We start from the raw sequence: 27094 nt of genomic DNA, 5'->3' as shown, positions 1-27094 counted from the left end.
ATGAGGTGACATCAGGATGAAGAGCTTGCTCTGTGGCCCTGCAGCTTGTTAGCCTTTGTTGTCAGTTGCTTTCAAGGCATCTCAGAATGACCTGGAGTAGAAAGAGGCAGCTCAGAATGAACTCTGGCCTGTAGGCTACTTTGTCTGCCACTTGCTGGCTGTTGTGGCCCCAGGCAATTCATTTAACCTTTGTTTGGGGGGCAAGGGGTAACTTTTTTTTTTAATTATGTAAAAAGTACAAGAAAGGAAATTAAAATGGCTCACTATTTTGCCACCTTCACATTAAAAAAAAAGTACGTGCAGCTAGAAAAATTTTAAATGACGCAGAGAAAAATAGTCCCACCAGTCCCTTTCCCCAGAGATATCTACTCTTTAAATTTTTATGGATATGTTCTGAAAAACTGTGCCTTACCTCTGTCTACATTGAGTGCTACCTTATTCTTTTTTTTTTTTTAATTTGTTTTGAGGGGGAGGTAATTAGGTTTATTTATTTTGGGGGAAGGTACTGGGGATTGAACCCAGGACCTCACGCGTGCTAAGCATGTGTTCTGCCACTTGAGCTATACCCTCCCCCAGCTTGTTCTTTTTAGAGACTCATAGTATTCCATTGTATTCCTCCCAGAGGGAACTGCAAGGGCAAATGCCAGGGGGTAGGAACCTGCCTGGCAAATTACAGGAAAAGCTGAGTAAGCCAGGGAGAGAGCACAGGGTCCTGGCGGAGGCCAGACCCTGCTGGGCACTGTGAGAACTTTGGATTTTACTGGGAGTGAAACAGGAGCTGTTAGAGGGTTTTGAGCAGAGCAGAGACATGGTCTGACTTAAGTTTTAACAAAAGCACCTTGGCGCCCAGGCTGCTGTGTGGATGCACCAAAACCAGTGCACCATTCTTAACTTTCCCTCTCCTCTGCCCATGTGGCCGAAGAGCTTCCCAGGTAGATCTCAGCGTATTTTGAGGGCATGTCTATAGGGTGAGTTCTTGGCAGCACCGTTGTTGACTATGGATTTGCCAAATTGTCTCCCCTCAAAGCTTAATCCTTCTGATCTTTAGTTTCTTGGTAAATTGAAAGTTACAACAATAATCTCTACCTCAGAGTACTGTGGGCTCATCAAACAGAATATTCGATTTGAACTGGGTATAAACTAAGGAGTGGACACGTGGTAGCTAGAAGTTCAGTGGGTCAGCTAGGAAGTAGCCCCATTCTTGGAGGGCTTTTATGGCTGAGGTTTCCTGGGGTCTTGCCTTTTTTATTTCCCTGTGGCTTCCTTTCTCAGTCTGATTTTGGAGATAAAAGATTTCCTCCCTTTGTTGACATGGTTTATTTTGCAGGAGACAACAGCTTTTAGGATTGTTTTTCTGGAGTGTGATGGGGGTTGGGGGCTCAGGTTTAGGGTGTTACTTCAGGGCCCTCCCTGGATGGCGGTGGATGTCTTCTTACTCTTTAGTCATCTTCTGGAAGACCAAGAAGTGGAAAATTTTAAAGTGGCTGCCAGATTGTGGCTCTGGACTGTAGCCTGCAGGTGGAACATTGAGAAGCCCAGATTGCTGGCAGCACCTGGTTTTCAGGAATTGGGCCCTGCGAGCAGAACAAATCTGCCCCCATGGGTGTGTTCCCAGAGCTGCAGAGGGGAAGCCTCCACAACCCCTCTGCCAGCAACTTGGGAACCGTAACCAAACTGCTTAGTTCATCTTGGTTACTTCCTGAGAGCTGATCTTCCTCAGCAGCGCTGCCCAACACGTAGATGGAAACAATCTGTAAGCTGCGCTGACCAGCACTGTGGCCCCTGGGCCCAGGTGGCTGTTGAGCGCTTGAAACAGCTCCGGCAAGCAAGGAACAGAATGTTAAATTTTGTTTCACTTTAATTCACTTAAAGTTAAATAAACGCGTGCATTTAGTGGTTACATCTCACTTGTGCCCCGCCTGACGTGACATGACACTGGGCTCCGGAGGCTGTGGCCTTTCCTCAGATCAGGTACCCCGTCCCTGAGCCCCTGCCTCTCACGTCTTCCACACTTTCTGGACAGGCCAACACCTGTGTTGTATGAGAAAAAGAATGTGCTGCCTCCTCCTCCCCCATGTCGGATGCTCCCTCCTCCCCGGCTGGATTGGGGTTGCCCTGAGCGCTGCGTCTCACGGGCGCCTCTAGTCATCTGTGTTGTTTAGGCTGTGCCCGAGTACCGGCTGCCAATTGATTTGCCCTTTTTGACTGATTTCTCCCCTGTCACCCAGGTGCCCTGAAGAAGAGTCTCACGGCCGAGCAGGTCCGGGCTGATTTCATAACTCTGGGTAGGTCACCACCCAAGGTTGCTCAGGGTGACCGGCACTGCGGCTCTTCATTATGTTAATGTCTCCTTCTACTCTCTTGTAGGTCTTAGTGAGGAGAAAGCCACTTACTTTTCTGAAAAGGTATCATAATTCCTCTTAACCAGGGTTAATTTTGATGGCTTGCTTTTTATTTCATGAAAAGAAACAAACTTAAAGCACAGACTAAGGAAAAATCATCAATCATTGTGTGTCATTCCCCCAGCTTAATGTTTTTCATTTGGTTTCATGCAAATGACATACATCCAGCTTTTAAACAGCGCTATTTAGTGCATCTTTCATTTTTTCCCTCTGATTTGACTGAACATAAATGTCATACAGTTTCCATTCCAACCTGGGTTAAATCTTAGAATTAAAACATTTGTATAACCTCCTGCCTCTCTACTCCCCTCAGCCCCCAGATCTGTGCTCATAGGCCAAGCCCTTGGTTCTGCGTTCTTCCTACTGTCTGCCTAAAGACTAAACATGCTGTGTTGGGGGCAGAGTGAAGAGGGGACATTTTTCCCATTGTTATGACTTTGGCTCTTTGCTTTTGTTCCAGTGGAAACAGAATGCCCCCACCCTTGCTCGATGGGCCATAGGTCAGACTCTGATGATTAACCAGCTTATAGATATGGAGTGGAAATTTGGAGGTAACTAGTTAGAGCCATTCCTGGGTCATTTGGGGGACGTAGGGTTGGGTTGCAGAGGCTTTCGATGGCTTCGCTGGGGAAGCGGTCTCCTCAGTCTCCCGAGACTGTTGGGACCAGCAGCTGCTCCTCTGTGTCATTGTCCACATTCAGCAGCAATTTCTGTCCATGGCTCTCAAAAAGCTCACTTCCTGAAAAGCACATCTTGCCGTCCTCATACTGGCCCTCACATGGCTTCTGCTGTACAACCTGCAAGATTGGGGTCTTCAGAGTGTGCCCTCAGTCACTTACTGTTTTTCTCTTTTGTGTCATAGTGACATCTGGGAGCAGTGAACTGGAAAAAGTGGGAAGTATTTTTTTACAAGTAAGTCTCCTCCTGATCCTTGAAAATTGGGAGATTTTTCACTTGGTTAAAAAGTGTCAAATCTACATTGGGTTTCTTTAATATCCAATGAAATGGATGTTCCACTGAAGTGCCTCATGTATCTCATAGCAAAGTGATCAGCCAGAGATGTGCTCACAAACATGCCCACTTTCAGATGAATAGGATATGGCTGTGATTCTTGCAGGTTTGATTGGTCTTATAGTTGTGGGAATTGTGAAGATGTTTTGGTGGTGGACGATCCAGATTGCTCCTGAGTGACTCTCAAGTTAGACGCTGGATGCTTTGACATTTACGTAAAGTTCAGGTTTCAAGAATTTCTTTGCCCAAACATCGTCATTTTAATTTAAATATTCTTTTCCTTTTTTTCTTTTTTTTCTTTCTTGGATCAGTTAAAGTTGGTCATTAAGAAAGGAAATAAAACCGAAAATGTGTACATAGGTGAGTCCAAATTCCCACTTGAGCCTTTTCACTTTTCCCTGTTCTCTTTAATCACTGGGCTCGGGAAGCCCATCACTGTCATAACCGAGCTGTGGAGCCACCATTCTGCCACCTTTGCTGTCATAAACGATAAGCCATTGGCAGGTTGCAGACCTGCGGGGTCTCCCACAGTTGAAGACTTTTTTCCTAAGGGGAAAGGAGCAGGGGGGGAATGGCGATACCGAAGAGCAAGAAGCTCTGGCTGTAGGAGTCGCGGTGAATGTCCCGAATGACGGCCTTTCATCCCTTTGTGCTTGGGAGTTAATGCCATTCTATATCCCCCCTCCTTTTTTTAAATGGAGCTGAGAACTTTCTATGTTCAAGGCTCTCAGTTCTTTATTATGATCAATTACCCATCAAGAACTGCTTAGGTTAACTATAGCCAAAAAAGAAGAACAATCTGTGGGTGGAAATTAATTTTCTTGGGTGATTCTGCGGAGTTGGAAACATTTACCTGAAGCCAAATTTTCTCTCCCCAGAATTAACCTTGCCTCAGTTCTACAGCTTCCTGCACGAGATGGAGCGAGTCAGAACCAGCATGGAGTGTTTCAGCTGATTTCTGTCCCCTGCATCTCCCCCTCCCCTTGTCACCCCCTTCTCCCCTCGCCACCCCCTTTCCCCCCCCCACCCCCACCCCCGGGTGACTGCTCCGCTGGGAGAGGCAGCTTACTCCCAGGCCTGTGGGCCACTCCTTTGGACCCGCTGGCTTCTTGGAAGCCCAGGTGCAAAGGTCTCTGAAAAACAACGGGATTAAGTACTTAAAGAGCCTGACAGGATGACCTTCCTGAAGAGTCTTTGTTGAGGGACCCTCCGCCACCTATCTCCCGGGTCACCGTTTAGATATTCAGAGAGGCGATTGCATCTCAGACGCAGGGGAGGAAATAAGTTGAGTCACCTCCCCTTCAAAGTTCCAGAGTAAACAAATGGTCTGCCACTCAAAATACACACTGATTGCCCTCCCCTGCAAAAGAGCAAGGGCTTGTTTATGGCTGAGGAAGAGGCGGACTCTCTGAATGACACAGGCGGGGAGGCCCCAAAGCAGGCTGTGTGTGCGGCGGCGGTGCATTGCTAATCAGTCCTTCACGGGGCACCCCTGTAAGGATACTGCTTGGCCTGCTCTGAGGAGAACTGAGGCTAAACTCTGTCCTCGTTTTCAGGTTTTGCCTTGTTGTAATGAGGTGGGCCTTTTGAGGCTATTTTAGCTTGTTTGGGTTCAAGCTGATCTTCTCTGTGGGTTAAATGATGAATAAAAAAAGGTTCTGAAGAACGAATCTGCATCCAGGCATGTCTCTGTGTGTGGATGAGGGAGTCACGTGCCTTGTAGAGAGCTAGTGCTCTTTTTTTTTTTTTTAACATTTTTTTATTGAGTAATAGTCATTTTACAATGTTGTGTCCAATTCCGGTGCAGAGCACAATTTTTCAGTTGAGAGCTAGTGCTCTTATCTTCGAAGATGATCTTCCTGGTTTTGGTGACAGCCCTGGGTCTTCAGTGACATTAGCTGCGGTCCAAAGTTGAGATTTGTAAGAGCAGTTCAGGGGAAACTCAGGTTAAAAATATCATAAAAAGCAGAGCAAGTGAATGTTTTGTGTTCAGATGACTCTAGCCCCAACCTGGCAAGTGACTTGTCTGCCTCCTATCTCTTCACTCCTCCTCAGAAATTTTTTAAAATTTTGAGTAGGTAGAGGGAGGGTATAGCTCAGTGGTAGAGTGCATGCCTCGCATCTGTGTGGTCCTGGGTTCAATCCCTAGTACCTCTACTAAAAATAAATAAATAAACCTAATTACCTCCCCCTAAAAACAAACAAAAAGCAAAAAAAAATTTTTTTTGAGTGGGCAACACATGCCCATGATTCAAAAGATACAGTGTCAAGTAATTTTTTCCTCCTGGAGGCAGCCCCTGTTACTGGTTTATTGTGTTCTTCTGGACACACTTCATACACTTGCAAATATACACGCATAGCATTTGACTTCTCTTCCCACGCAAATGGTAGCATACTGTACACACAGCGACCTGCACCTTGCTTCCCCCCACCCAGCCCCACTTAACTTAGAAATGGTTACCAGTCCGAACAGAGAGAGCAGCCTCATTCTTTGTAACAAATGCACCACAGTTTCTTCACATGGATGATTTTTCAACCATTTTCCTGCTGATGGGTGTTTAGGTTGTTTCTGTTCTTCTCTTATGAACGATGATGCAACTGAATTTTTGGTAGGAATTTTTTGTATCTATATATCATTTTACATGCATAGAAATGTATTTTTAAGGTAGACATATGGATGTAGAATTGCTGTGTCAAAGAATATGTGTATTTATCAGAGTATAGAAGGGGTAAAGCAAAAGCCCCTCTGCCCTGTCTCCGTACTCAGTTCCCCTGCCGCCCTCCTCCAACAGGTAACCCCAGGTGTTCGTTTCTTAGCTGTCCTTCCAGAGAGTTTGCCCCCATGTGTAGACAATCGGAATCTGAATTTTTACTCTTTTTTTGTTGTTTATGCAGATAACTATACATATATTCTAGTGTGTGGTGGGGTTATGACCAGCAGTTGCAATTTTGATAAATAGTGCCAATATTAGTGTTCCCCAGAGAACAAAACCAACTGTGTGTGTGTGTGTGTGTGTGTGTGTGTGCACGCATGTGCGTGCGGCACGTGTGTATGTATGTATGTGAGAGAGAAGGAGAGGGAGAGTGGGGGAGGATTGGTTTATTTTAAAGGATTGGCTCACAGGATTGTGGAGGTTTGGTAAATCCAAAATCTGTAGGGTAAGCTGGCCAGCTTGAGACCCAGGGAAGAGTTGAAGATCCAGGCCAGAGTCTGCTGGCAGAGTTCCTTCTTGCTGAGAGGAGGTGGGGGAGTCAGCCTTTGGTCTATTAAGACCTTCAACTGATTGGATGAGGCCCACTCACATTATGGAGGGAAATCTACTTTACTCTGATTTAAAGTCCACTGATTTAAATGTTAATCTCATCCAATAAAAAAAACCTTTACAGAAACATGCAGAATAATGTTTGACCAAATATCTGGACTCAGTGGCCCAGCCAAATTAACATACAAAACAAAACATCACAGTACCAAACTGATCTCTTCAGAGATTGTTCCAATTTATGTAAGATTACTGTCCACAGGTCCCAAAGAAGAGCAAATCAGTGCCTTTGGACAAGACTTCCAGATGTGGCCTTGAAGGGGGTGGGTGTAGCTCAGTGGTAGAACATGTGCTTAGCATGCACAAGGTCCCAGGTACAAGCCCTGGTACCTCCACTAAAAAAAATAAAAATAAATGATAATAAACCTAATTACCTCCCCCCAATAAACAAACAAGTAAACAAATGTGTCCATGAGATTTTGTGTGCCTGAGACCATGGGAATCTAATATAAAGAGAATTCACTGAATGTCAGAACAGGAAGGTAACTAAAATGCAATCAAGTTAAATCTGTTCATATTACAGATGGGGAAACTGAGACTGGAGACGGAAATTGGTCACTGGTCACTGGTCTGTGCTGCCTGTGAACCATGGGGTCCTGCTTGTTCAGAAACAGGATCCTGAGAGACCTGGTAGGAATCAGCCCAGCAAGGTATCCAGTGCAGGTCCCCATCAGGTGCTCTGTGAGAGCTGGGCCTAACTGGCTGCGGGGTGGATTCTAAGGAGCCCCTTGCCCTGCCCAGTTCAGGTTCTCCCACCCCAGCTGGTCACCACAGTGGCTTCCTGGTGGTTCCACCCCAGTCTTCATTCTCACAGCTTCTACAACCTGGCCTGTTGCCTGCATGAACATTCTCATGGATAAGACTCATGTCAGCCAGCAGATCCAAATGCTCTGCTGGCGTCCAGGGTAACGTCCAAACTCCAGGCATGCCAAGCCCAGCGGTCTGGCCCTGCCTAATTCTCCCACTACCTCCTCTGCCTCATGGCAGGTATCCTGTCCTGCAGCATCTGGTCTACCAGACTGCACCAGCCACACCATGAGGCCCTCTGCCTCTCCTCCCCTTAGGCCCACAGAGATCCCCCATACTTCAGATGTAGGGTTCAGGGCACTTCTGAGGGCCTCCCCTGACGGCACCAGTCCATGATGAGCACTCCTCAGGTCCACTACCTCTGCTGCAGGGCCAGAAGTGTAGGCTCTGGAGTCAGACCTCTCGGGTTCCATTCCTGGCCCCTCAGCTCTGCCCCTGTGTGACCTCAGGCACGCTTCTAAACTCTCAGAACTTTAGTTTCCCCATTTGTAAAACTGGTACAGTTCTCACCTCACAAGGTTATCCAACAGATCACCTAGCACAATGTCTGCTCAGCTAACAGTGAGCTCTTCATTATCAAGTTATTGTAATTGCTTCTAGAATTCTCTTCTCCACTAGCCTGTGAGCTTCTGGATAGGAGGCTTGCTTTTCCACTCAGTAACCCCAACACCTGCACAGTCAGCTCCACTGCTCCCCACTCCCACCTGGTAGCAGGGTTACAGGCCCTGTTGTTAGTAGAAGCGAGGATGTAGGCAGGACTGTTAACAAACCTGCCTGGCTTTAGAAGAATAATATAAATCTGGGTAAGTTGGTTTGATTATTGGTTAGGGTTTTTTTAATTAATTAATTTTCTTAATGGAGGTCCTGGGGATTAAACCCAGGACCTCTTGCACACTAAGCACATACTCTACCACTGAGCTATACCCACCTGCTGATTGTTGGTCAGTTTTAACACGGATCATAGATAAGACTTTAGCATACAGTGACTGGGCTGGGCACCCATCTTCCAGGGACCACCTCCCTAGAGCAGGTAAACGCCTTGCTCCCTGACTCCACGAACATTCTTGGAGCGCCTCCTACGGGCCAGAGCTCCCCAGACCCTGTGGGAACGGGGTGATGAGCTGTGCACACAGATAACTAACTGCCCCTCTCTTTTCAGTGACCTGATTTCTATGCAAGAGGAGATTATATCCTCTCCTCCATTTGCTATAGTTCAGATCCCACTGTGAACTCCAGGAACTACTCCAGTCCCACGGTGGTATTGAAATTTTGTCACAAATATAATCTATCGAATCAGGGGCATTGATCAGGGCCCTAGACTGCTGGGAAGGGATTTTGCTGCAGTGCTGGGGGATTTGAGCAGATTCTTTCTTACTGTTAACACTTCATCTTTGTATCGATTCCCCCTTGTTCCTATTCTGCTTAGAAATCTGCTGTCCGTTAACCTAGTCTTTGGCTGCAAGTTATTCCTATTTGACATTTTGTTTACTTTTGGAGCATGGTGTTCATTAAGATGGCAATGGTCAGGCCCAGAGAAGATCAACCAGAAATATCTGTATTTTTTCCCTGGAGGAAAAAGGACTGTTGGGTTGGGGTTGGGGAGGCATTCACTGTTCAGTTCTGACACAGCATACTTGGTCTTTTCTGGGTTGTGTTTTTTCACATTTGTCATATTTCACAAACATATTTCAGGATTTCTGTGGAAAGTGCTACAGATAATGCCTGATGGGTGATACCTTATATTTGCGCAACACTAGACTTTGTTTTTTTGAGGGGAGTCAAGTTTATTAAGGCATAATTTCCATACAGTAAAATTCACCCTTTTTAAGTGTACAGTTCAATGAGTTTTGCAAAACATCTACAGTCATGTAACCACCACCTCAGTCAACAGATAAAATATTTCCATCACCCCATCACTGCCAAAAGTTCCCTCAGGGGTCTTTATAGTCAATCCCCTCCCCTCCCCACTAGTCCTGGCAACCACTAACCTGATTCCTGTCCCCAGTGTCCTCTTCCAGGACGTGTATAAATGAAATAATTCAGTACATAGCCAAGCTTCTTCCACTTAGCGTAATGTCTTTCAGATCCATCTATGTTATTGACATGTCAGTAGATTTTTTTCTTTTTTATACCTGGCTACAACCCAGTTTTGTTTCGTTTTGTTTTATCTGTTTACCAGTGACCAGTGGAATGGTTGTATCCTGCTTTGGTGATTATGAATAAAGAACAGCACTGTAACTCCCAGAGTTCATTCCTTCACATACATCATCTTGTTTGAAGCTCAGGACCCCCTGAGAGTTGGGTGTGGTTGCACCAGTGTCTAAGAAAAAGGGACACAGCAAGGGTTACATTGCATGAGATCACCTGGCGATAACTGGAACTTTGGTCTTCTAACTCCCAACTAGAAAGGACTTTTTGTTTGGTTTTTACCAAGATACAATTCACATTCCATAGAATTCCAATTAGAAAGGTTTTAACAGAACTTACCTAAATTAGGAAGTATTACAAAATCAAACCCCCACTGAAACATCTCCATGAATGTTTTATTTCTCACCCTGTGTTAAAGCAAGAGGAAACTTAAAACACCATCTCTTGATCCAAATGGGCCTCTTTTGAACCGTGGGTAACCCAGTGATGAATAAAAAGTACTAGTCCGAAAAAGACTAAAATTGACAATAGCAAATGATTGGAAACAATCTAGTAGCAGGCAATGGGAGCTTAGTTTATATACTTGGCGGTAGGTGTATGTGATGGGAATAATGTGCAGCCATTGAAACGGATGTTGTAGAAGACAGTATGATGGATCATGGTCATGATGTGTAGGCAAAGAAATCAGGTTACAAAACAGTAAGATTAAGGTGAACCTACTCTTGTACAAAATGTTTACATGTAAATAAACTAGTAAGGGGATGAAAAGGAAAACAGTATCAGTGGTTATTTCCAGGCTGTGGAATTACAGGGTTTTTTAATTTTTTCTTTCGTTTCTCTGTAGTTTTTGCATTTTTCAAGAAAAGCACAAATGAGTGTGCTCTATTATAGAGATAATACATGAAAGGCACACAGTAAAAAATTCAAACAGACCTGAAAAAGTAAAAACAGCCTCCTTCCCTACCCCCCGGATTGCTAAGAACATCTGCTACTTTTGTTAACAAGTTTTTTTTTCAACCAAAACAACTAAACTTCCTTCACACCAACTACCTGGACTATTTCTAGATTCCTTGTTCCTAAGGAGGCCGTGGTGACTACCCGGGGCTGATCTGGGCCCATAACCTGGGCTTTGTCTTCGACAGGTGGTCCCACTTCTTTCTCTCTCGGGGCCCCTCTGGGCCCAGCTCCTCTCCATGGCTTTTCATTTCTGCTTCCCTAGGTCAGTCCCTGAAGCCTGACAGGAGATTCAGAAAAGCTTTCGTCAGAGCACCGCTTTCATAAATTGAGGAGAGAAAGCAAAGGGGAGGAAGAGGGTAGAGAGAGAAGCTTTTGCCCTTTCCCTCCCAGAGCTCGCGTTGCCTCCTTTCATGCTTCCTGCTAACGTGGCAGAATGAGCCTGAGCTATGGAGTCAGATTGGGTTCACATCCGCCTCTCACCATCTGTGTTCACGGATGCGCACACTCAGTGAGAATATTTTGGCCTCCAGTCTGTGTGTGACCCGAGAAGTTTTGCTTCACCCCTCCTCTCCGGTTCACCTGTGAAATGGAGATAATGTCGACCTCGCAGGGTAATTGTGAGGATTGAACAAGGTGGTCTCCGTGGGACACTGAGCCCAGCGCCTGCTTCAGAGTGTGCACCACCGTCACTGCTGTCACTTAGTACTCAAGCCACGGTATTCAGAGAAAAGGGGAAACGAAACATTCACTGCCAGTAGGTAGCTGCCCCACCCCTGATATTTTCACCCCAGGACTAAATGAGTCGCTAGACTAGTGGTTCTCAAAGTGTGGTCCCAGGACCAATAGCATGAGCATCACCTAAGAACTTGCTAGAAATGCAAATTCTTGGGCCCTGGTCTAGACCTACTGGATCAGGAACTCTGGGAGTGTGACCTAGCCCTCTGCGTGGTAACCAGCCCTTGGAGGGCAATTGTGTTGCATGCTAGCATGTGGGAGCCACTGGGCTTCACCATCCCCTGCCTTTGAGAGCCCCTAATAACATCTTAAATAAACAGAGGATACAACCAGCCCAGTGGGCCCCTCCAAGACCCTACCTCTTACAGAGATGCCTCTGGATTGGGCTGTGGTGTCTTGAAAGCAACCCCAAAGTTAGGGCTGTCCCCCGAAACGCCCTGGGACTCAGCCAACCTTGAATTCAGTGAAGAGTGTCCTCTGTTCTCTTGGATTAGGGGGTTCCTCGATTTCTTCATCCTGCTGCATAAAACAGGCAGGTTTGGGACTCTGTGGCGTGCTCTGGTCTGGGTGGAGGAGGGAAGGGGAGACAGACTCTTGCCTTCGTACCCTGGGACGTTCAGTTCTGGCAGTGATTCTCTGAGCTGCTCACTGTTTCTGGCAGCCCCAATTTCAAATATTTTGGCACTTGATCCCTTTGGGGGCCCTTATACTTGTTAGGCCTTTTCCATGGGTTTTTGGTTTGGAAGCGATGGTCCCTGTAACTGTACAAGGCACGGTGCCGCAGTGTTGCGGTGGCACAGTGAATTAGGAGACCTGCCAGCCACTCATCCTCAAGGGATTTGAAATAAAGAAGCTCAAGCAACACAGGAAATTGTCGGTCCACGTGGGCGGGTTGTGAGCGGTGGACAAGGAGGACTCTGGCTTACAGTGCCCCGTGAGGAGAGGTGGCCAGGTGCTGCAGGCTGGGCCAGGGTCAGGGAGTGGTCGCTTTGCCCTGACAAGCCCCAAGAGGGGGATCCTGGGGCCACGCTTCGCCTTTCACGTGGCCTGTGTGTTAACGGAGCTCAAGAAGCTGCCTCTGGCCTCTTTGGAGAGACCCGTTTACCTACTGTTGACTAAATAAAGGCTTAGAGAGGCTTATGGAATAAGGCTGCTTTTACATCAAAGGGCTCTTACAAAACAGCTTGGTGATGAGTTAAGTACAAATGAATCAGAAACAGATGGACTCAATTTCCTAGAAAATACCCCTGGGCTTCAACAAGAAGAGGGAAAGTGCTCAGCCAAAGGCATTGTGGGTTTTCGTTGATCCTAAAATATGCTCAACGATTTTGCCTGAAACAGAGCTGAGATGTGGGGACCGTCAGGCTCCAAGTCATTAGAAACTCCAGCTGGACTCCAGCCAGCACATCAGCTGATTCCCAGCGGCCCCTCCCCAGCTCTCCTCGGTGGCCCGGGAGAAGACCCCTTTGGCTTGGTCCTGCTCTGGGTTTGCAAGCCTGGGCAGAAAAGCCAGTGAGACCTTCCTCTTTCCACGTCGGTGCCCTGACTATAAGATGCAGGAGTTAATTTAGATGATCTCTAAAGGCCTTTTCCACACAGGTGTTCCATGAGTAATAATAACAGTAATAATTACCACCGTTTACTGAGTGATTCCTTATGCCAGGCACTGCTGTGCTAAGGGCTTTATATGCTGTGGCTTGTTTTCCTGCTTTTAGCAGCCCCGAGGTAGAACTATAATTATCTCCATTGTACAGATGAGGAGACTTGAGGCTCAGAGAGTTAAATAGCTTGCCCAAAGGCCCACGGTTGGTATATGGTAGAGTCTGGATTTTGACCAAGTGGTAGGGCAACTCTTGGTAATTTCTAGCCCATCTATTCCCAGATTTCCATTCTTGTGGCGACTTTCTCATCCTTGGGTTGGTACTGAATAATCTCCTCTCTGACTGCCCTGCCTCCGGCTGTCTGTTCTCCAACAAGTCTTTAGAGCCTTGGCCAAAGTAACCCCAAAATAGAACTTGTCCTTGCTTACCCTAAGTTCCCCCAGACCCTTACAGGCCTCTGTTAGATGCTGGGGATGCACAATCTTGCTCCCAGGGAGGAGGACAGTGACTCCAGGGCAGCATGATAGATGCCCACTGGAGCAGACGTGTGGGACACGCCCTAGGAGCCCTGGTGGAGCCGCCTGACTAGCTGGGTGAGGCCCCAGCAGGAGTGAGGCAGGCTGGCGAGGTGGGGTGACGGCACTGCTGTGGGGAACAGTGCTCCCTTTGCAGGAAGGTGGGAAGCCACGTGGCACTTGTGGAAGAACAGGAGGTAATTAAAGATGAAGGAAGCCCAGGTGAGTGTTGGCCAACAGCAGGCGAGGAGGCTGGGAAGGTAGGGACCAGATCTTCCAGCTAAACGGAGTGATGAACAGGGGTTAAGCAGGAGAGTGACAGGAGCATCTGTGTCCTGCCTTCTGGCCTGGCCCGCCTCCTTGCTGTCTCCCAGCTCCGGTGGGAGTGAAGACGTTAAGGGCAGGGAATTGTCCAGCACAGCCTGTAGCAAGCGCTCAGTCAGTGTTCACCTGAACATCTGCCTCCTGCAGGAAGGTCTGACTTGGGTCAGCTAGAACAGTCTAGAAAGCCAGCATCTAGCATCTGGGGTTCTAACCCTGGCTGCACCAGAGAATCACCTGGGAAATGTGTGAGCCACACCAGCCCTTGGATCAGGATCTCCAGTGGCAGAGGGGCCTGGCCTCAGCGTTTTTCGAAGCTGCTCATGTAGACGCAGCGCACAGCCAGGGTTGGAATGCCCGCAGCCTTCGCTGTACATCAGTCTCCCAGGTGCTTGCCTCGCCCCAGCCCAGGCCTGTGAAATCAGCACGGGACAGAGCGGGCAGGGGTCAGGGCAGCTGCGTTTTTCACAGGTTCCCGCATGATTCTAATGTACACATAATGCTGAGAACCCTTGATCATATCATTTGGATATACTTGCCTTGGCTTCTAAAGTAGGTCTGAGCCCTGGTGGGTCAGTGGTGATTAGAGAGTGATCAGAAGGGTGACCCAGATGCAGCTTGAAGCCCTTCTCATGAAGCAGTGAGTGTTTGATGGCTGCCACTCTTGGGGGCACAGATGATACAGGTCAGGGCAGTCTCAGAGTCTCTTACAGAACTCTCTTATCCAGCACCCATGGCACTGCGCCCTGCTGGCTGGGTGGGGACGCAAGGCCCTGTACCTGGGCTCCGAACTCCGACTCCACCCTTATCCTCCAGGGCTCTTCTGAGCCTCTCTGTCATCAACACCAAATAGGAATGATGAGTGAGGAAGACATGTTCTGATCACTTAACTGCTCAACTTAGTGGTATGGTCAGCGGATAAAGGGACTGGAGTGCCAGCCTGGGGGTTTCTCATTGTATGCAGGAAGAAATAATTCAGTTATTCATGTAACAAATATTTACCAAGAGTTTTACATCACAGTAAGACCAACCTCACAGCCTTTCTTTCCCAGGGGAGACAGACAGTAGCTAGGTGAAGAGGTACATGGTTAACTTGTAATATGAGTTGGGATGGGAACAATTTTCATACAAGGATAGGGAATAACATTGGGGGAATTCTCACGTGGTCAGGAAAGGACTCTTGGAGGTGACAAGGAATCTAGTCCTGTGGGATGGTAGGGAGCCTGACAATGAATGGAAGGTAGAGGAGTGGCATATGCAAAGGCCCCGAGGCATGCTTGGTGTGTTTGAGAAACAGGGAGGCCAGAGTGGTTGCAGAAGGAGAGCAAGGGGGAGGGTGATGAGGGCGGAGGGTAGCAGGGTCCAGGCACACAGGACTGTAATAAAGAATCCAGTTCTTCAGCAGGAGAATAACCTGCCTTTTATCTCCTGAGTAAGAGAGTACATCAGGGTTTGATTGATGGGAAGTGAGAGGAGCATGGAATATCGTCATTTCAAGGACATGGGCTTCGAGTTTGAACTCACGTGTGACCTGGGGCAAGTTGCCTCCCCTCTGTGGCCCCCAGTTTCCTTTGTGGAAGGATCGGCCACACAGTCTGTGTTTAGCTGTGTCTAGTAAGGTATCCTGGGAGCCTCCAGCTGTCCGCTGCCCGAACATAAACTGAAGATAAAGAAGTGCCCACCACTCGCATGGCTGTGACACTGAAAACCCTTTGGAAGCAGTGTCACTGACGTTTGTTCATAATTGAGTGAAGTCGTCGCTCTTTTTGACTCAGCTGTTGTCCCCAGGGCAGACCCGTAAATGCTGATTTACTGAGGCTGAGCTGGCCTTATTTCACGATGGTGTCATTTGTCTTTATCCCAGGAGAAAAGTGAAGTGGCTGGGGGAGGCGGGAGGGGGGCCAGAGGCGCGGGGGTTGTGGAGCTGGCTGGGGGACAGTGGCTGGGGTGAGGCTGGGAGCTGGGCGCTGGGAAGGTGTCATATTTTATGAATGATTTCCTGACAGGTAGAGAGGCTGACTCAGCTGGCAGCCTCTCGTGGGTTGGTGTGTGGGGCCTGCTTTTCCGGAGCTGAATACTAATCTGCCTGGGGCAGCTGGCTCCAGGGAAGGAAGGCCCCCAGCTCAGTGGGGAGGGCAACTGTGCATCTTTGGCGGTTTGGTTTTTCTCCCCTAGAACGGAGCTTTTCTTAGCCTGTCCAGGGTGGGCTTGGGGGCGGGGGGGCGGGACTCACCAGGCCTCTCCCCTCCTCCTCCTCTTTCTTCTCCTTCTCCCCCCTCTTCTCCACACCCCTCCTCAGAGGCCTCCTGTCAGCAGCTTTCAGCTCCACTGCCCGCCTGGAGCCTCCGCCTGCACTGCCTTCAGCAGACTTGTGCCCGTGCAAGTGGGTGAAGGCAGCTCCCCACAAACCAGGAGGCTCTTGGGGGTTGGGATGGGGGCCGAGCTCTCAGGAAACCAGGGAGGCAGAAGCAAGGAGGGATTCTGCCTCCTCCATCCAGGTACCAGCTCCCCAGAGCGCTCTCCCTGGAGAATTCCAGTGCTCTCTCTGCCATCTCCCCCGGGTCAGAGAAACCATTCCAGACAGAAGCCCTGTGCTTGTGGCCAGTGTGGGAGGATTTTCAAGCCTGTCTCAAAGCCTGGGCAGAAGACGTGTGTTTCTGAGCCTGGATGTATTTGCCGTCACAGAGGGAAGCGGGGAGGGAGTCTGCAGAGTGTCTGACCACGTGCAAGGCATCAGGAAAGCCTGCCAGGGGTCCAAGGGGAGCTTTCCATCCTGGAGACACTGTATTTCCCTGAATTCTTACTGTAACATTAAGAAGAAGTTATTATTTTCCCAATTTTTTACAGATGAGGAAATCAGCTCAGAGAGGGAAATTTATTTGCCCACAGTCACACAGCAATTAAGTCGGGGAGTGAGGTTTCAAACCAGTCTGCCCAGCACCGAAGCCATTCCTTATACTTCACTCCCTGCCTTTGGAGGGAAAGCCTGCGAAGAAGGTGAATTTGGAGGAGGAGCCCATCTTCTTGGTGCCAGAAAAGAAGTGTGGGATGGGGGAGTCAAGAGACTTGAGTCTAACCTGCTGCATGATTCTGAGTAAACTATGCCCTTTCTCTGCTCCTCTGTTACCCCATCTGGATCAGAAAAGGTTTAAACTCGATGCTTTTGAGATCCCTGGTCCTGCCTGCATTTTCTCCTGAAACCATCTTGCCAAGGCCCAGAGCCTTGAAGGGGACTTGGACACTGGCTGGCCTGAGAGTCCTGGCCAGCTGTGGCCTCCAGGGCACATTCCTAGGGGCCTTCCATCTCCCTGAGGGGCTCTCAAGGCTCAGGGAAGGAGAGGCACTTCTGGCAAATGGAAGCCGAGCCCCGATCCCAGCTTGGTCTGGAGGGTGGTCTACTGATGTTGGCCAGAGCCTCAGAGTGCCGGGCCCATGGCCCATGTTTCTGCCTCCATCCTGAGGGCTCAGGGAGAGAAGGAAGCCCAGTGCTCTGGGACACATGCACTCGCGCACACTCGCACACACTCGCACACCCTGCTTCCTTCTTGTGAGGTGTTGATTAGATTGGGCCTCCTTTATCAACACTTGGCAATTTGCAGGAGACTGACTGCAGGTGGTGGGGGCAGAGGGGAGGAGGCAGCCTCTGGAGGGCCAAGGAAATCTAGCTGCTGAGAAGCATCTGGGTCACCGGCTCCTCCCAGGCTTGTCTGCAGGCCACGTCAGGCTTGCTCTCTGGTCCTGGTCTTGGTGCCACACCCCAGAAAGAGGTCCCGGCTAGCAGGCAGAGAACAGGCAGAGTAGCAAGGGTGGCTGGTGATGCTGGAAATAAGATGGAACAAATGCCTATCAGCAAGTTTAAGCAACTGGTGCCAAGAAGCCCCATCACTGTTACCTTGTGGGGGAGCATCTCTGGAACCAATGTGCCAGCTTCCTCCTTCCAGACCTACCCTTACTGCCTGGTGGCCTGTGGACAAGGCACTCACCTCTCTGTGCCTCAGTTTTCCCATCTCTGAAATGGGAACAGTCTACTCTGGGGCTATTGGGGGTGTACACGAAGCCAAGTGTGTCTTCTTGGCACCCGTGGTGAGCTGGTCAGTGGCAGCTGTCGCTGCTGGGGTGGCTGTTGTTGTGGTTGGTGTGACACCTCACCCAGCCCCCCTCTTGCATTGTGTTGGACACAGCCCCTGGATGGAGACGGCCATCTCCTTCTTCCCCTAGGACTTCCATCTGAGCACCTGAACGGTACCTGCTTCTTCACACATCTGTCTTGTAGACAGTGCAGTCCTGGAATTCTAGGGCTGTGCCCCCCGCAGCCCACACCCATTCCTGTTGGGTGGATGTTTTGACAGTCCCAGCAGGGGGAGGGGGGAGGCCGGGCTTCCCCGCTGCTACCGCTCTGCACTCCCCCCTCTACTCGGCTACCTCTAGGTGATGTGGCCACTTCAGAAAGCCCGTGGCACCCGGGGGAGAAGCGGAGTGTTGCCCAGACCACCTTGGGAAGGAGCCGGGCTGCAGCTCACGCACTTCCTCTTCCATCCACACCTGCCACATCCTGGACGTGGTTTCTGTTCCTCTGCGAGAGCTGATAAACCTGCGGGCGCACAGGGAGGCCCGGAGCCACTCCCCAGTACACCTCCCCCCTTAGCCTTCTAGAAGGCCCCAAACCTCAGAGGTGCTTGGTATGTGGTTGCTGGATACCTGCTGGGGTGGGGTTTTCTTCCCAGGCACCAACACAGTAGAGAGGAGAGCCGGCTAAGTAACAGCGACACCCTGAGTCACAGCACTGCAGGCTTCTGCCACTGAGTGTGAACTCGTGCTGGGCTTGCGGGACACAGATTGGAGGTGAAACGTCCGTGGGGAGCTGGAGCTCTTTGAGGGCACACATGTTCTCAGCACTGCCCAGCCCCCGCATTTTGGTGACGGCTCTAATCAATGGCGAGCAGCGAGGCCCAGGATGGTACAACGCAGCTGCTGCAGACTGACTCGGCTGTTGGGCTGCCCTCTGGTTGGGGGGTGTATCCTCAGGCCGCGTTGGTACAGCCTCCACTCTCTCTGAGCCTCTACCATTTTCCAGGCACTGGGCTGCATCCTGGAGATGCCAAGATCCAACTCAACTCACTCTTTTGAGCATTTGCTACCCACCAGGCCCTGGGCCTCTGCAATGGTGGTGCAGCCCCTGCCCCGGTAAACCCCAGGGTGGACGTGTGACCCACACCAGGTGATTCATTTGAAAAGAGGGTTGGGTACCTTGAATGGGGGCAGTTAGGAAGGGAGCAGCCAACTAGCCACAGGGCCATGCACGAATCACCTGGTTCTGTGCCTCAGTTTCCCCATCTGTCAGGCTGTCCTGCAGGATGCAGCCCCGGAGTCACACTCTCTGGGGCTCCTGCAGCCTGCCAGGCTGACTCTTCCTCATTAGTCAGGTCTCAGCCGAAGTGTTTCCTGCCAGAGGCCTTCTCTCACCACCCAGCCTCTGCCCCTGTCCCTCCCCCACTGTTCCTTCTGACAGCAGGTGCAGCAGAATGTTTGTGATGTGCTGCCCCTTGTATGGTCTTCCTCTCCTTAGCCCAGAGCTTGGCACTGAATCAATACTTGCTGAATGAATGAATGAATGAATGAATCTGCCAGATCCCGTGGGGCCTTGCTCACCACGCCAAGGGCTGCCCCCTGGAGAAGGGGAAAGGCTGGAAGGTTAAATGAGGCAGCAACAAGAAGACCACAACTGTGTTGTTGAAAAGCCCCCCTGTCAGCCTGTGAGCGGTGAGGAGAGGGAGCCCTGCGGCAGCAGAGAGGCTGTCACTGGCTCCTTTCTCTCCCACCTTCTCCTCCGCACCTCACCCCTTCCAAAGTGGAGTTGTTTCAGCTCAGAGCCCAGTTCCTCATGAACTGTCATTGTAAACAGCCTGGAGGCCAGGAAAAAGATTCTTTTAAGTTCTCTTTTCCTCCTTGAAAGACTAGCTTAATGAAAAACGACTGCACTGGGGGTAGAGGAAAGTGCAGCCGGTCTGCGCTGAGAGGGGCGCAGAGAGAGGCACTCCCAGTGCCGGGAACAGGCCAGGTGCCTGACACACAGCGGGACTGGGAAGTGGCTGTCAGAGTGTCCGGGAGCGATGGGAGGGCGGGAAGGGGCTGCAGGGTGCTCACAGGCCTTGAGGGAGGGCAGGAGGAAGGACACCTGGAGACTCAGAGGGAGTAGCTCGGGGAGACTGGGGCCTGTGAGGAGGCGTCTGCACTTCCTGTCGCTGGGTGGGCACCGGACTGTTTCCCAGGGCAAGCGGTGGCCCATTGCTAACAAGGCGCCGGCTCTCCCCTGAGCCCAGCTTCCGGCCACACAGTGGGGGGTCTCTAGCAGAGGGTGTGGGGGTGGGAAGGAACCCGCGGGTTGATGACTGATGACTTTATCTGAGGAATCCTTGCCTGGACTTTGGGGGTGGTGTTGGTGGGGAACCATGGCCCACCAGGAGGGCCCCAGAACTGCAGCAGACAGAGATGAGGAGGAGAAGTGGTAGGCTCTTGACAGACCGGAAGGAAAGGTTGTATTTAGAGACGTGGAATCAGTGAAATTGCAGAAAGAGGAGGCAGCAGGAGAGGTTAGAGGGCTGAGCACGGGCCTGAGGTCAGGGTTTAGATCGTCGACTTTGTTTAGGTGGCTCTGGCCCCCAGGTCCTCTTCACTCTGCCATCATCTGTTTTATGGCCTGGGCTGTGTGGGCCTCGGTTTCCCCACCCATTCACGGGAATAACGATTTACAGCATCCATTTGTCGTGAAGCCCCCGAAAGACATTGCACAAATCACATCCCAAATTCTAACAAACTGAATTCTGCCCAAGGAGCTTTGAGAGATGGGCCAGAATAAGCCCAGCAGAACAAAATAAGGATATAAGAGTTAGAATTGCCTCTTTTTTTGGCAAGAGGTGTTGTTTGTGAGGAAGGGCGGAGAGGACGCAAAACATGTAGATATTGTCTATAACAAAAGCTTCAGGGGTGAGATGAAGACTAGCACGTCCTTTGAGGTGGGTTGTGTATTGTCATTCATTTTTGTCCTTTAAATCCATGTGCCCTGGGTTATCCTGACCGAGCCCCTGACCCAAAGGCGCCTCCTGGTGGCCAGATATAAAAATACTGATTGTTCTCCCACTTGCTTTTTTCTCTCCCTTGTTAAAACAATGTATTGTACTTTTTTCTGAATACCAGACTAATGCATCCAAATACAATGTATTTCCTGTACGACTGGTTCCTAGAAGCACAAGGACTGGGTGGTGGATGCTAGTGTTTTACATGTAGGCAGGTGACATCTTAAGTCTCTTTCCAAAACAGTTTGCACCAATTTGCAATCCCTTTTTGGTTCAGATAAACACCAAGAAGAGACTGATTGGGTCATTTCCGCAACAGGTCCTGCCCATAAAGTAAAAGGGCTGGATTTTAAAAGAATAAAAGGAAAGTAAGGAAACCAATTCTCTGAACAGCATGGCTCCTGCTTTACACTCAGGGTGAGACCCACCGATAGCAAAGGCTGGGAGAGGCTTGCCAGGCAGTGACCCGTCCAGGGCCACACAGCTAGTGGGTTTTCAAAAGCCTGTCCTATCTCCAAACCCTTTGCTGCCCCCATGACCCCACCATCTTCCCCGGCTTCTTTATTCATCCTACCAACAAACAGCTCTGCCTGGCTACCACCGGCCAGGCTTTCTGCAACATGTAGGAGATGCCACAGCGAGCAAAAGCAGATGTATCCCTGTGCACTTGAAGAATCTCACAAATAAATGCATAATTGCAAACGGAGCCAAGTGGCCCCGGGCAAGAGGCACGGGTGAGTGAAGGGTGAGGGCGCCTGCAGCTGGCCAGGCACAGCTGCTTTTTTCTGTTCTGAGGGCATGGGGTGGCTCTGAGGGGTTTTAAGCAGGGGAGGAAGTGACTGGGTGAAAGATCAGATCAAGCAGAAAGATCAGTGTGTGCGTTCGAAGCTGCTATCTGGGTCTCCCCGTCCGTCACATGTCCCTTGGAGCCCCATCTAGGCCTCTGGGCCTGGGGGACCTGTGGCTGCCAGGGGCGGGGGTGGGTGAGGGGAGCGTGTGGCCGTTGAGCCCACCTCCGGCAGCCAGGTCTGAAGAGCCGGCCGCTTCCGCCCTCTGGTCTCCCTGTGGTTGGCTGCTGGGGCCGGGACACCTCGGGCCAGCGTGGAGGGGAGCTGGCGGGGGCAGCTGGACTGTCCCAGAAGGGGCTGGGGCCTCCTAACTCCCAGCCGGTCTGTGGTTCTGAGGGCCCAGCTCAGCCTCTTCCTGCCATTTGTCCCAGCCCTGGGCCTTATCGGGAAGGAATCTTTCCAGGGCTTCTCCCCGCCCCTCCCCACTTCCTCTCCCCACCCTCCCCCAGGCTGTGAGGGGGACAGAGAGGTGCCTGGCTCTCTGGACAAAGGGGCCTTGGGGTTTGGGTTAGGGGCTTCGTTTATGGACATTCCTCAGCCCCTTCATTCCCAATGGTTTCCTCTCTTCCCCTTCCCGAGTCCTTCCAGGCCTCCGGGGCCTGGCACCCGCATGGCCTCCGCACGACCAGTCAGCAGCCACCTTCCAGCCAGCAGTGTGTGCCAGGCTCCGCACCAGTCAGACGGGGGAAGAGCAGTGGGACGCGCCCTGCCCTCCGGAGCTCACAGCCCAGTGGGAAGATGCAGAACCGCCCCAAGCGAGGGAGAGGAGCACTTTTCTGGAACTGTGTGTGCAAAGGGCTGTGGGCTGGAAGGAAGAAGGGGAGGGCGGGGCCGTGGTCAGAGGAGGAAGAGTCCATGGCTTCCTCCCCAGACTTCCAAACACAGGGTCTGCTGTGATGAGAAATGGGGTTGGGGGGCGGAGAAAGCAAGACACACACACACACACACACACACACACACAGTCCATTTTCCCCACAAAACTAAAGCTGTTTAATTTGAAGGACTTTTCTTTATTCTGAGATGATGGCCTTCCTGTATTTTTCTTTCCTTTTTTTCAGTGGTTTCATGTCCTTTCCAGAAGGTACTTTGTTGTTTGTTTTTCACTGTGGTTAAAGAGAACATAACATGAATTGTACTCTCTGCACAAACTGGTAAGTGTATGCCCCCGTGCCGGTGCCCAGCGCTGTACAGCGGAGCCCTAGAACTTACTCATCTTGCACGACTGAAACTCTACCCCCACTGAACAGCAACTCCCCATTTCCTCCTCCCCCCAGCCCCTGGCTACCACCGTTCTACTTTCTGTTTCTATGACTTTGACTCCTCTCAATACCTCATCTAAGTGGAACCAGGCAGTACTTGTCCTTCTGTGACTGGCTGATTTCACTTAGCTTGTCCTCAAGTTTTCATCTATGTTGTAGTGTAAGACAGGATTTTCTTCTTTTTAAAGGCTGAATAATATTCCATTGTACATAATATGCCACATTTTCTTTACTCTCATTCATCCACCAGTGGGCACGTATGATGTTACCAATTCCATTGCAATGCAGTAGTCAACATGGGAATGCAAATATATTTTTCAACATCCTGATTTCTGTTCTTTTGGAAATATACCCAGAAATGGGATTGCTAGATCATATGGTAGTTCTATATTTATTTTTGAAGACCTTCCATACTGTTTTTCCTAACAGCTGCACCATTTTACATTCCCACCAGCAGTGCCCAAGGGTTCTCTTTTTCATGTCTTCCAGCACTTGGCAACTCTTGTCTTTTGGATAATAGCTGTTCTAGCACATGTGAGGTGATACCTCTTTGCGGTTTTGATTTGCATTTACCTGATAATTAGGGATGTTGAGCACCTTTTCATGTATTTGTGGGCCATCTGTGTGTCTTCTTCAGAGAAAAGGCTGTTCAGGTCCTTTGCCCATTTTTTAATCTGGTTATTTGGGTTTTTGCTGTTGAGTTGTAAGCGTTCCTTATATATTAACTCCTTATCATATATATGGTTTGCAAATATTTTCTCCCGTTTCAGTTCAGATTGCCTTTTTGTTGATTGTTTCTTTTGCTTTGCAGAAGCTTTTCAGTTTGATAAAGACCCACTTGCCTATGTTTGCTTTTGTGGCCTGTGCTTTTGGTGTCATATCCAAGAAATCATTGCCAAGACCAATGTTATGAAACTTTTCCCCGATGTTTTCTTCTAGGAGTTTTATAGTTTCAGGTCCTACATTTAAGTCTTCAATCCATTTTGAGTTGATTTTTGTGTATGGTGGAAGATAAGGGTCCAATGCCATCCTTTTGCATGTGGATATCCAGTTTTCCCAGCACCAATTGTTGTTTTGTTTTAAGGGCCTTCCTTGGCAGAATAACAAATTTTCAGTCCTTTGCAGGTTCCCCAGAATTTCCTTTAAAATGTTACTGGTCTATGAAATCCTGTGAACCAGTCTTATAACTTTATTATAGTGACAAATTGTATTTTTAAAACTAGGATGTGTGGTCCAGTATACACATGGCTCTTATGAAAAGAGTGGGGCAGTCAGGAATGTTCCAGAAAATCTGGGCCATAGGACTATGTCCTTGGAGGCCACATCCCAGACTGACTGTCAGTTGGTTCCTTCTCCCCAGTCAGACCATGGGCACATTAGAGTTCAGGGCTCCACAGAGGAGGTGCTCGTTAACGTCTGTTCACTGCCATGCAGCCAGGGGTGCTGCGATCAGAGAGGTGAAGCCCTTTGCCCACATCACAGAGCAGCTCAGGCAGAGGCAGCTGGCCTGGGGTCTCCCAGTTCTCAGGCCAGCACTGTTTTGACTGCCCTGTTATCAGCATGTGGCTCTCTGCCGGCACCGAACAAAACCTTCCTCCCTCTGGAGTCCGGAGTGGTTGACAAAGAGCTTTTTCCTTCTGAACTGGAAAGCCTTGATTTTGTAGAGATGGGGCTTGTACCATCTTAGTGCCTCCCCTGGCTGCCAGCATGGCACCTGGCACATGCCTAGAGCATGGTAAATATCTGAACGAAGGAACGACTAGCAATTTCAGTTGAGAGGCATCTCTGTATAAGGGCCAGAAATCAGACAATTTAGATTCTGTTTCCCATTCTGCTGCAAGTTTGCTGTGTGACACTGGACAGGTTCCTCCCTGTCCCTAGGCCTTAGTTATCTTATCTGTTAACAATAACAGCAACAATAATAACAGACAACATTATAATGAGCGTCTCCTATGTGTCAGGAACTGCTGCTGAACACTTTTTTTTTTAATTGAAGTATAGTCAGTTTATAATGTGTCAATTTCTGGCATACAGCATAATGCATCAGTCATACACGTACATACATATATTCTTTTCCATTATAGGTGACTACAAGATAGTGAATATAGTTCCCTGTGCTGTACAGTAGAAACTTGTTATCTATTCTATATATAGTAGTTAGTATCCGCAAATCTCAAACTCCCAATTTACCCCTTCTCACCCTGCATTAACCGCTTTTATAGCTGTAAACGCATTTACTCCTCCCGTCACCCCCCAGAGATAGTATTAATGCCTCTGGTGTGCAGATGAGGAAACCCTGGCCCAGAAGGGTTAAGTATGTTGTCTGAGGTCACACAGTTAGTTGGAGGGACAGCAGGGCTTCGGATGCAGGCAGGCTGGCTGGCTCCAGAGATCACCTCATCCCTAGACGATACTAAGCCTCTAGAAGATGTATCTTTTCTTGCTCAGAAAGGCAGTGATTCTTTGAGATGCAGAAAGTGGCAGCTGTTTCAATTCTGGGCCCTTGGCAAAATGTTTCTGGTTGAGTTCCTGTAGGCTTTGTTCAATAGAAACCATGCAGATCTCTTCCTAGGAGGAAGGCAACTGTTAGAACAGGGTTACTCAGGAGGGATTTTGGTGGAGAGGGAGGTAAAAAGCAGATGGGAAGGCCTTTCTCCCTGTCTCGCTGCCTCTCCGGGCGGGGCCTCTTCAGTGTTCCCTCAGCTCCATCGCGGCTCCCCGCAACGAGGTCCAGGCCACCTTCAGCCCTGACCTGGGTGACTCTCTGGGCATCCAGTCTCACCTGCTCCAAAGCATTCCAGGTGGTGGCCAGAGTCACCCTCTAAAAACAGGAATGAATCACATCACTCCTCTCATAAAGCCCTCCCATGGCTTTTAGAAGCTCTTGTAATAAAACCCAAGGTGACCCCTGCCCACCTCTCTGACCCCATGCATACCTCCTCCTTTTCACTCATCCTCCTGTAGCCCTGCACTGTCCCAGCCAGTGGCCATGAGCCATATGGGGCCGCTGAGCCCTTGAAATGTGGCCGATCCAAACTGAGATGTGCTTGTCCCTATAAAATACACACTGGATCTCGAAGCCGTAGTAGAAAAAAAGATGTAAAAATGTCTCATTAATAATTTTTATATTGATTCTATGTTGAAATGATAATATTTGAGATATATTGGGTTAAATAAAATATATTATTCAAATGAAATTCACCTGTTTCTTTTTACTTTTTTTTTTTTTTTTTTTACAATACCAATATTTATTCTGAAAGGTAATTGTATGTTCCAAGTAGCAGGTATTAACTTCCAACGCCATCTCTAGAGCTCTTGGAATAATTTGCAGTTCTGAACCATGCTTTGAAAAAGCATCTCCAGCCACCCGTCCGTGCAGGATTTATTCCTGTCCCATCGTTAGTAACAAGTGCACTTGTTGCTGCAGGAACTTTAAATTCTTCTGTTGCAAATTTTAAGACTGTTGTGAAAGGTGTACTTTCAGGAACACTGAGTACTTTGTAAGACAGCCTCAGGTCCAACATCAGCACGATCTTAAAAGAAATCTTTGACATAGTGGAGCCGGTCTGGGCAGAGACCCTCCCATCAGCTCCCTCTTTTGACTTTTTTATTGCGGCTCCTAGAAAACTGTAAATTCCACGTGTGGCTCGCACTCTCTCCCTATTGGACAGCACTGCTCTGACCACCCTGGCTTTCCTTCGGTTCCTGGATGGCCTCAGGCCTCTGGGCCCTGCATCCCTCTGCCCACAGCTCTCCTCCCTCCTGCCCCATTGCCCCCGGCCCAGGTGCGCCTCTGGAGCTCCATCACCCTGAACCCTCCCGTTTGCGTGTTTTTTATCTTCCTTCCCTGATGGAGTGCAGGCTATGCTCTCCATCCAGCACCTGGCTCCATGCTGGCCCGGAAAGGCCTGCGGCCTGCCAGAAGCCTGGGGGAGGGAAGGATGGGAACTGGCCCACATTCCTTGCCCGGAGCCAGGGGAGGTGGGGGTCTTCGGCCAGAGGGCTCCACCTGCTGTTGTTCAGGATTTAGCTGAAGCGGGAGTAAGTGATCAGCGGCTCTGAGCAGAACACAGGCTACAAGCGGCTTTGGGCATTTC

General features: G+C 49.5%; 1 protein-coding gene and 1 pseudogene across 4 annotated transcripts in view; one reads left to right on the top strand and one right to left on the bottom strand.

Annotated features, from left to right (window-relative positions):
• Nucleotides 1-16957, top strand: part of COMMD7 (COMM domain containing 7) — a 30122-nt gene extending 13165 nt beyond the window's left edge. For 2 of the 4 annotated variants that reach the window (XM_032462100.1, XM_032462101.1), the window contains exons 4-9: nt 2229-2285; nt 2368-2405; nt 2863-2953; nt 3265-3314; nt 3725-3773; nt 4292-5083. In XM_032462100.1, the coding sequence (XP_032317991.1) occupies nt 2229-2285; nt 2368-2405; nt 2863-2953; nt 3265-3314; nt 3725-3773; nt 4292-4368 (362 nt within the window). In that variant the 3' untranslated portion in view covers nt 4369-5083. Of the gene's footprint in view, nt 1-2228; nt 2286-2367; nt 2406-2862; nt 2954-3264; nt 3315-3724; nt 3774-4291; nt 5084-10907; nt 10935-16664 lie in introns of those variants that run through there. The other 2 variants (XM_032462102.1, XM_032462104.1) reach the window with 2 other exon arrangements.
• A 9251-nt stretch (nt 16958-26208) lies between these two features.
• LOC102515575 lies at nt 26209-26834 on the bottom strand (annotated as a pseudogene).
• Between the last annotated feature and the right edge of the window lie 260 nt (nt 26835-27094).

The sequence above is a fragment of the Camelus ferus genome, chromosome 19, assembly GCF_009834535.1.
Source record: "Camelus ferus isolate YT-003-E chromosome 19, BCGSAC_Cfer_1.0, whole genome shotgun sequence".
Lineage (NCBI taxonomy): Eukaryota > Metazoa > Chordata > Mammalia > Artiodactyla > Camelidae > Camelus > Camelus ferus.
This window is presented reverse-complemented; position numbering and strand designations above follow the sequence as displayed.